At 44.1% G+C, this 10,761-nt stretch overlaps 1 protein-coding gene across 3 annotated transcripts in view; it reads right to left on the bottom strand.

Annotated features, from left to right (window-relative positions):
* The window catches only part of LOC110508057 (collagen alpha-1(XXVI) chain), a 53,753-nt gene that overhangs the window by 2,587 nt on the left and 40,405 nt on the right, over positions 1 to 10,761 (bottom strand). The window contains exons 8-13 of one of the 3 annotated variants that reach the window (XM_090224082.1): positions 8,011 to 8,088; positions 7,741 to 7,793; positions 1,809 to 1,871; positions 1,370 to 1,405; positions 1,142 to 1,186; positions 792 to 944 (exon numbers count right to left, since the gene is read on the bottom strand). In XM_090224082.1, coding sequence (XP_090080208.1) covers positions 894 to 944; positions 1,142 to 1,186; positions 1,370 to 1,405; positions 1,809 to 1,871; positions 7,741 to 7,793; positions 8,011 to 8,088 — 326 coding nt within the window. In that variant the 3' untranslated portion in view covers positions 792 to 893. Of the gene's footprint in view, positions 1 to 791; positions 945 to 1,141; positions 1,187 to 1,369; positions 1,406 to 1,808; positions 1,872 to 7,740; positions 7,794 to 8,010; positions 8,089 to 10,761 lie in introns of those variants that run through there. The other 2 variants (XM_090224080.1, XM_090224081.1) reach the window with 2 other exon arrangements.

Below are 10,761 nucleotides of genomic sequence, written 5' to 3'. Positions count from 1 at the left end.
GGCACTCCCTCAGCTCCCCCCTGAGAGACAGACAGATACAGGCACTCACTCAGCTCCCCCCTGAGAGACAGATAGATACAGACACTCCTTCAGCTTCCCCCTGAGAGACAGACAGATACAGACACTACTTCAGCTTCCCCCTGAGAGACAGACAGATACAGACACTACTTCAGCTCCCCCCTGAGAGACAGACAGATACAGACACTACTTCAGCTTCCCCCTAAGAGACAGACAGATACAGACACTACTTCAGCTTCCCCCTAAGAGACAGACAGATGCAGACATACTCCTTCAGCTTCCCCCTAAGAGACAGACAGATACAGACACTCCTTCAGCTTCCCCCTGAGAGACAGACAGATACAGACACTACTTCAGCTTCCCCCTGAGAGACAGACAGATACAGACACTCCTTCAGCTTCCCCCTGAGAGACAGACAGATACAGACATACTCCTTCAGCTTCCCCCTGAGAGACAGACAGATACAGACACTCCTTCAGCTTCCCCCTGAGAGACAGACAGACACAGACACTCCTTCAGCTTCCCCCTGAGAGACAGACAGACACAGCCACTCCTTCAGCTTCCCCCTGAGAGACAGACAGATACAAACACTACTTCAGCTTCCCCCTGAGAGACAGACAGATACAGACACTCCTTCAGCTTCCCCCTGAGAGACAGGCAGACACAGACACTCCTTCAGCTTCCCCCTGAGAGACAGACAGACACAGACACTCCTTCAGCTTCCCCCTGAGAGACAGACAGATACAAACACTACTTCAGCTTCCCCCTGAGAGACAGACAGATACAGACACTCCTTCAGCTTCCCCCTGAGAGACAGACAGACACAGACACTCACTCAGCGCCCCCCTGAGAGACAGACAGATACAGGCACTCCTTCAGCTTCCCCCTGAGAGACAGACAGATACAGACACTCCTTCAGCTTCCCCCTGAGAGACAGACAGATACAGGCACTCCCTCAGCTCCCCCCTGAGAGACAGACAGATACAGGCACTCACTCAGCGCCCCCCTTGAGATACAGATAGACATGCATTCAGAAACACACTCACCTCCACGGGCAAAAAGAGCCATGAATACTCAGGGAAGCAGCATATTAAAATCTACTGAGGTCCAATACTGTGCATACCTCAGGCAAACCCTCTCCTGGCTCCCCCTTCTGCCCAGACTGCCCCTGTAAACACAGTCACACATACATTATCAACACAGAGGCAACATACACAGACTACCTAGAATACACAGAATGTCTGAGTGTGTGGTGAAATACTATGTGCAAGACTAGGAGGTCAAATACATGTGTGTGTATGTTTGTGTGTGTGTGTGTGCACGTGTTGTGTGCAACACGTGCTATACTCACAGGCTGGCCGTGCTCCCCTGGTAATCCTGAAGGGCCCTATATATATATATATATATATATATATATATATATATATATATATATATATATATATAGAGAGAGAGAGAGAGAGAGAGAGAGAGAGAGAGAGAGAGAGAGAGAGAGAGAGAGAGAGAGAGAGAGAGAGAGAGAGAGAGAGAGAGAGAGAGAGAGAGAGAGAGAGAGAGAGAGAGAGAGAGAGACCAGGCCCTGATTAAAAATAGTGCACTCTGTAGGGGACAGGGTTCCATTTGGGAGGTCTTTGAAGAGTGCCCATCTACCTCCTGATCAAACAGATGTCTTTTGCACAATGGAACAAAGACACTGTTGAAATAAACCCTCTGAACCTTTCATAGCGAATGAATTACAAAGCAGTCCAGTGTTTTCTTATGAGAACATTAGGGGTAACATTTTGCCTCACCCTCTCCCCTGCGTCTCCTTTAGGACCGGGATTCCCAGCCTTGCCTTGGAGACCTCCCTCTGCCTACAACGCACGAACAGGGCGACATTTCAGACACCTCCCTCACATAGCCAGGCTCACACCGCCCTGACCATAGTAACATCTCTGTTATGTAATGTTGACCGTGACCATAGTAACATCTCTGCTATGTAATGTTGACCTGACCGTGACCATAGTAACATCTCTGCTATGTAATGTTGACTGTGACCATAGTAACATCTCTGCTATGTAATGTTGACCTGACCTTGACCATAGTAACATCTCTGCTATGTAATGTTGACCTGACCTTGACCATAGTAACATCTCTGCTATGTAATGTTGACCTGACCGTGACCATAGTAACATCTCTGCTATGTAATGTTGACCTTGACAATAGTAACATCTCTGCTATGTAATGTTGACCGTGACCATAGTAACATCTCTGCTATGTAATGTTGACCTGACCGTGACCATAGTAACATCTCTGCTATGTAATGTTGACCGTGACCATAGTAACATCTCTGCTATGTAATGTTGACCGTGACCATAGTAACATCTCTGCTATGTAATGTTGACCTGACCTTGACCATAGTAACATCTCTGCTATGTAATGTTGACTGTGACCATAGTAACATCTCTGCTATGTAATTTTGACTGTGGCCATAGTAACATCTCTGTTATGTAATGTTGACCGTGACCATGGTAACATTGCTGCTATGTCATGTTGACTGTGACCATGGTAACATCTCTGCTATGTAATGTTGACCTGACCGTGACCATAGTAACATCTCTGCTATGTAATGTTGACCTGACCGTGACCATAGTAACATCTCTGCTATGTAATGTTGACCTGACCGTGACCATAGTAACATCTCTGCTATGTAATGTTGACCTTGACCATAGTAACATCTCTGTTATGTAATGTTGACCGTGACCATGGTAACATTGCTGCTATGTCATGTTGACTGTGACCATGGTAACATCTCTGCTATGTAATGTTGACCTGACCGTGACCATAGTAACATCTCTGCTATGTAATGTTGACCTGACCGTGACCATAGTAACATCTCTGCTATGTAATGTTGACCGTGACCATAGTAACATCTCTGCTATGTAATGTTGACCTTGACCATAGTAACATCTCTGCTATGTAATGTTGACCTTACCGTGACCATAGTAACATCTCTGCTATGTAATGTTGACCTGACCGTGACCATAGTAACATCTCTGCTATGTAATGTTGACTGTGACCATAGTAACATCTCTGCTATGTAATTTTGACCTGACCTTGACCATAGTAACATCTCTGCTATGTAATGTTGACCTGACCTTGACCATAGTAACATCTCTGCTATGTAATGTTGACCTGACCGTGACCATAGTAACATCTCTGCTATGTAATGTTGACCTTGACAATAGTAACATCTCTGCTATGTAATGTTGACCGTGACCATAGTAACATCTCTGCTATGTAATGTTGACCTGACCGTGACCATAGTAACATCTCTGCTATGTAATGTTGACCGTGACCATAGTAACATCTCTGCTATGTAATGTTGACCGTGACCATAGTAACATCTCTGCTATGTAATGTTGACCTGACCTTGACCATAGTAACATCTCTGCTATGTAATGTTGACTGTGACCATAGTAACATCTCTGCTATGTAATTTTGACTGTGGCCATAGTAACATCTCTGTTATGTAATGTTGACCGTGACCATGGTAACATTGCTGCTATGTCATGTTGACTGTGACCATGGTAACATCTCTGCTATGTAATGTTGACCTGACCGTGACCATAGTAACATCTCTGCTATGTAATGTTGACCGTGACCATAGTAACATCTCTGCTATGTAATGTTGACCGTGACCATAGTAACATCTCTGCTATGTAATGTTGACCTGACCGTGACCATAGTAACATCTCTGCTATGTAATGTTGACCTTGACCATAGTAACATCTCTGCTATGTAATGTTGACCTGACCGTGACCATAGTAACATCTCTGCTATGTAATGTTGACCGTGACCATAGTAACATCTCTGCTATGTAATGTTGACCGTGACCATAGTAACATCTCTGCTATGTAATGTTGACCTGACCGTGACCATAGTAACATCTCTGCTATGTAATGTTGACCTTGACCATAGTAACATCTCTGCTATGTAATGTTGACCTGACCTTGACCATAGTAACATCTCTGCTATGTAATGTTGACCGTGACCATAGTAACATCTCTGCTATGTAATGTTGACCTGACCTTGACCATAGTAACATCTCTGCTATGTAATGTTGACCTGACCTTGACCATAGTAACATCTCTGCTATGTAATGTTGACCTGACCGTGACCATAGTAACATCTCTGCTATGTAATGTTGACCTTGACAATAGTAACATCTCTGCTATGTAATGTTGACCGTGACCATAGTAACATCTCTGCTATGTAATGTTGACCTGACCGTGACCATAGTAACATCTCTGCTATGTAATGTTGACCGTGACCATAGTAACATCTCTGCTATGTAATGTTGACCGTGACCATAGTAACATCTCTGCTATGTAATGTTGACCTGACCTTGACCATAGTAACATCTCTGCTATGTAATGTTGACTGTGACCATAGTAACATCTCTGCTATGTAATTTTGACTGTGGCCATAGTAACATCTCTGTTATGTAATGTTGACCGTGACCATGGTAACATTGCTGCTATGTCATGTTGACTGTGACCATGGTAACATCTCTGCTATGTAATGTTGACCTGACCGTGACCATAGTAACATCTCTGCTATGTAATGTTGACCTGACCGTGACCATAGTAACATCTCTGCTATGTAATGTTGACCTGACCGTGACCATAGTAACATCTCTGCTATGTAATGTTGACCTTGACCATAGTAACATCTCTGTTATGTAATGTTGACCGTGACCATGGTAACATTGCTGCTATGTCATGTTGACTGTGACCATGGTAACATCTCTGCTATGTAATGTTGACCTGACCGTGACCATAGTAACATCTCTGCTATGTAATGTTGACCTGACCGTGACCATAGTAACATCTCTGCTATGTAATGTTGACCGTGACCATAGTAACATCTCTGCTATGTAATGTTGACCTTGACCATAGTAACATCTCTGCTATGTAATGTTGACTGTGACCATAGTAACATCTCTGCTATGTAATGTTGACCTGACCTTGACCATAGTAACATCTCTGCTATGTAATGTTGACCGTGACCATAGTAACATCTCTGCTATGTAATGTTGACCGTGACCATAGTAACATCTCTGCTATGTAATGTTGACCTGACCGTGACCATAGTAACATCTCTGCTATGTAATGTTGACCTTGACCATAGTAACATCTCTGCTATGTAATGTTGACCTGACCGTGACCATAGTAACATCTCAGCTATGTAATGTTGACCTGACCGTGACCATAGTAACATCTCTGCTATGTAATGTTGACCTGGCCGTGACCATAGTAACATCTCTGCTATGTAATGTTGACCTGACTGTGACCATAGTAACATCTCTGCTATGTAATGTTGACCTGACCGTGACCGTAGTAACATCTCTGCTATGTAATGTTGACCGTGACCATAGTAACATCTCTGCTATGTAATGTTGACCTTGACCATAGTAACATCTCTGCTATGTAATGTTGACTGTGACCATAGTAACATCTCTGCTATGTAATGTTGACCTGACCGTGACCATAGTAACATCTCTGCTATGTAATGTTGACCGTGACCATAGTAACATCTCTGCTATGTAATGTTGACTGTGACCATAGTAACATCTCTGCTATGTAATGTTGACCTGACCTTGACCATAGTAACATCTCTGCTATGTAATGTTGACCGTGACCATAGTAACATCTCTGCTATGTAATGTTGACCTTGACCATAGTAACATTTCTGCTATGTAATGTTGACTGTGACCATAGTAACATCTCTGCTATGTAATGTTGACCTGACCTTGACCATAGTAACATATCTGCTATGTAATGTTGACCGTGACCATAGTAACATCTCTGCTATGTAATGTTGACTGTGACCATAGTAACATCTCTGCAATGTAATGTTGACCTGACCGTGACCATAGTAACATCTCTGCTATGTAATGTTGACCTGACCGTGACCATAGTAACATCTCTGCTATGTAATGTTGACCTGACCGTGACCATAGTAACATCTCTGCTATGTAATGTTGACTGTGACCATAGTAACATCTCTGCTATGTAATGTTGACCTGACCGTGACCATAGTAACATCTCTGCTATGTAATGTTGACCTTACCGTGACCATAGTAACATCTCTGCTATGTAATGTTGACCTGACCGTGACCGTAGTAACATCTCTGCTATGTAATGTTGACCTGACTGTGACCATAGTAACATCTCTGTTATGTAATGTTGACCTGACCTTGACCATAGTAACATCTCTGCTATGTAATGTTGACTGTGACCATAGTAACATCTCTGCTATGTAATGTTGACCTGACCTTGACCATAGTAACATCTCTGCTATGTAATGTTGACCTGACTGTGACCATAGTAACATCTCTGCTATGTAATGTTGACCTTGACCATAGTAACATCTCTGCTATGTAATGTTGACCTGACTGTGACCATAGTAACATCTCTGCTATGTAATGTTGACCTTGACCATAGTAACATCTCTGCTATGTAATGTTGACTGTGACCATAGTAACATCTCTGCTATGTAATTTTGACTGTGACCATAGTAACATCTCTACTATGTAATGTTGACCTGACTGTGACCATAGTAACATCTCTGCTATGTAATGTTGACCGTGACCATAGTAACATCTCTGCTATGTAATGTTGACTGTGACCATAGTAACATCTCTGCTATGTAATGTTGACCTGACCGTGACCATAGTAACATCTCTGCTATGTAATGTTGACCTGACCGTGACCATAGTAACATCTCTGCTATGTAATGTTGACCTGACCTTGACCATAGTAACATCTCTGCTATGTAATGTTGACCTGACCTTGACCATAGTAACATCTCTGCTATGTAATGTTGACCTGACCGTGACCATAGTAACATCTCTGCTATGTAATGTTGACCGTGACCATAGTAACATCTCTGCTATGTAATGTTGACCTGACCTTGACCATAGTAACATCTCTGCTATGTAATGTTGACCTGACCTTGACCATAGTAACATCTCTGCTATGTAATGTTGACCGTGACCATAGTAACATCTCTGCTATGTAATGTTGACCTGACCTTGACCATAGTAACATCTCTGCTATGTAATGTTGACCTGACCTTGACCATAGTAACATCTCTGCTATGTAATGTTGACCGTGACCATAGTAACATCTCTGCTATGTAATGTTGACCTGACCGTGACCATAGTAACATCTCTGCTATGTAATGTTGACCTTGACCATAGTAACATCTCTGCTATGTAATGTTGACCGTGACCATAGTAACATCTCTGCTATGTAATGTTGACCTGACCTTGACCATAGTAACATCTCTGCTATGTAATGTTGACCTGACTGTGACCATAGTAACATCTCTGCTATGTAATGTTGACCGTGACCATAGTAACATCTCTGCTATGTAATGTTGACCTGACCGTGACCATAGTAACATCTCTGCTATGTAATGTTGACCTTGACCATAGTAACATCTCTGCTATGTAATGTTGACCTGACCTTGACCATAGTAACATCTCTGCTATGTAATGTTGACCTGACTGTGACCATAGTAACATCTCTGCTATGTAATGTTGACCTTGACCATAGTAACATCTCTGCTATGTAATGTTGACCTGACCGTGACCATAGTAAAATTTCTGCTATGTAATGTTGACCGTGACCATAGTAACATCTCTGACATTATACCAGACTATTTGGTACTCACATCTCGCCCTGGGAGACCTGGAACTCCTGCTGGTCCGATTGGTCCAGGGGGACCTGTGATGTCACAGAAACAGTTCCAGAACATATTCATGTCCATACTACCTGTAGTTCCGTCCTGATTCTTGGAGAAAAACACCAGCCCCACACACAGACACACACACACACACACACACACACACACACACACACACACACACACACACACACACACACACACACACACACACACACACACACACACACACGTATACACACAGAACGGAAGTGGTACCTGGAGGTCCTAGGGGGCCAGATGGACCAGGAGGGCCAGCTACCAACTCAGGAAGAGTTGGAGTAAGACGGGTCTCCTCTGATTAAAACACAAACAAAAAATACATTTAATTACTGTAGTTGTACCAATGCCGTAAAATACCAAATGGTGTTTCATTAAGGCTTGTAGGACCTCTGACCCAACACTTCACCCTTGGTTTGTCATCAAACATGTGTGTGTGTGTGTGTGTGTGTGTGTGTGTGTGTGTGTGTGTGTGTGTTTCATCATACAGTCTGAATATTGTAAGGAACTCCTTATGCGAAGACTACAGCTGGTATTTTACGGATCACTGTCTGCCAGAGATCTGGGTTCAGGACAGGGTTAGTCCGTCTCTGAGCTCAGTGTGCTGGATCAGAGCCTAGACATGTCGGCTGTCAACATTCTGTAGTGGTGTCTGTTGTTAGGGTAAACTGCTAGGGTAAAATAACTTTTTATCAAATGAGATGTGCATTTATATGAATACATGCATCTGTCTTGGTTGTGTTGGTCCCTGTGTGAATACATGCATCTGTCTAGGTTGTGTTGGTCCCTGTGTGAATACATGCATCTGTCTTGGTTGTGTTGGTTCCTGTGTGAATACATGCATCTGTCTTGGTTGTGTTGGTCCCTGTGTGAATACATGCATCTGTCTTGGTTGTGTTGGTCCCTGTGTGAATACATGCATCTGTCTTGGTTGTGTTGGTTCCTGTGTGAATACATGCATCTGTCTTGGTTGTGTTGGTCCCTGTGTGAATACATGCATCTGTCTTGGTTGTGTTGGTCCCTGTGTGAATACATGCATCTGTCTTGGTTGTGTTGGTCCCTGTGTGAATACATGCATCTGTCTTGGTTGTGTTGGTTCCTGTGTGAATACATGCATCTGTCTTGGTTGTGTTGGTTCCTGTGTGAATACATGCATCTGTCTAGTATGTGTTGGTCCCTGTGTGAATACATGCATCTGTCTTGGTTGTGTTGGTCCCTGTGTGAATACATGCATCTGTCTAGTATGTGTTGGTCCCTGTGTGATTGTTTCTGTGTTAGTCTAAAACCCTAGTCTCTTCTCCTTCCTCTCAACCCCTGAGTTTCTACTGTAACTTTCTCCAAACCCAGCCAGTACACTAACTAAAACCAATTAAAGTGCACTGGTGGAAGCATAGAGGGTCTAGTGGAAGCATAAAGGGTCTGGTGGAAGCATAGAGGGTCTAGTGGAAGCATAGAGGGTCTAGTGGAAACATAAAGGGTCTAGTGGAAGCATAGAGGGTCTAGTGGAAGCATAGAGGGTCTAGTGGAAACATAAAGGGTCTAGTGGAAGCATAGAGGGTCTAGTGGAAGCATAGAGGGTCTAGTGGAAACATAGAGGGTCTAGTGGAAGCATAAAGGGTCTAGTGGAAGCATAAAGGGTCTAGTGGAAGCATAAAGGGTCTAGTGGAAGCATAGAGGGTCTGGTGGAAGCATAGAGGGTCTAGTGGAAGCATAGAGGGTCCAGTGGAAACATATAGGGTCTAGTGGAAGCATAGAGGGTCTAGTGGAAGCATAGAGGGTCTGGTGGAAGCATAGAGGGTCTAGTGGAAGCATATAGGGTCTAGTGGAAGCATAGAGGGTCTAGTGGAAGCATAGAGGGTCTGGTGGAAGCATAGAGGGTCTAGTGGAAGCATAGAGGGTCTAGTGGAAGCATAGAGGGTCTAGTGGAAGCATAGAGGGTCTAGTGGAAGCATAGAGGGTCTAGTGGAAGCATAGAGGGTCTAGTGGAAGCATAGAGGGTCTAGTGGAAGCATAGAGGGTCTAGTGGAAGCATAGAGGGTCTAGTGGAGGCATAGAGAGTATAGTGGAAGCATAGAGGGTCTAGTGGAAGCATAGAGGGTCTAGTGGAGGCATAGAGAGTATAGTGGAAGCATAGAGGGTCTAGTGGAAGCATAGAGGGTCTAGTGGAAGCATAAAGGGTCTAGTGGAAGCATAGAGGGTCTGGTGGAAGCATAGAGGGTCTAGTGGAAGCATAGAGGGTCTAGTGGAAGCATAGAGGGTCTAGTGGAAGCATAAAGGGTCTAGTGGAAGCATAGAGGGTCTGGTGGAAGCATAGAGGGTCTAGTGGAAACATAGAGGGTCTAGTGGAAGCATAGAGGGTCTAGTGGAAGCATAGAGGGTCTAGTGGAAGCATAGAGGTTCTGATGGAAACATAGAGGGTCTAGTGGAAGCATAGAGGGTCTAGTGGAAGCATAGAGGGTCTAGTGGAAGCATAAAGGGTCTAGTGGAAGCATAGAGGGTCTGGTGGAAGCATAGAGGGTCTAGTGGAAACATAGAGGGTCTAGTGGAAGCATAGAGGGTCTAGTGGAAGCATAGAGGGTCTAGTGGAAGCATAGAGGTTCTGATGGAAACATAGAGGGTCTAGTGGAAACATAGAGGGTCTAGTGGAAGCATAAAGGGTCTAGTGGAAGCATAGAGAGTCTAGTGGAAGCATAGAGGGTCTGGTGGAAGCATAGAGGTTCTAGTGGAAACATAGAGGGTCTAGTGGAAGCATAGAGGTTCTGATGGAAACATAGAGGGTCTAGTGGAAACATAGAGGGTCTAGTGGAAGCATAGAGGGTCTAGTGGAAGCATAAAGGGTCTAGTGGAAGCATAGAGGGTCTGGTGGAAGCATAGAGGGTCTGGTGGAAGCATAGAGGGTCTAGTGGAAGCATAGAGGGTCTAGTGGAAGCATAGAGGGTCTGGTGGAAGCATAGAGGGTCTAGTGGAGGC

The sequence above is a fragment of the Oncorhynchus mykiss genome, chromosome 27 (genome assembly GCF_057628025.1).
Source record: "Oncorhynchus mykiss isolate SJ-2025 chromosome 27, ASM5762802v1, whole genome shotgun sequence".
In the NCBI taxonomy this organism is placed as follows: Eukaryota; Metazoa; Chordata; class Actinopteri; order Salmoniformes; family Salmonidae; genus Oncorhynchus; species Oncorhynchus mykiss.
Note: the sequence above shows the minus strand (reverse complement) of the source record. Positions and strands in the feature narration are given on the sequence as shown.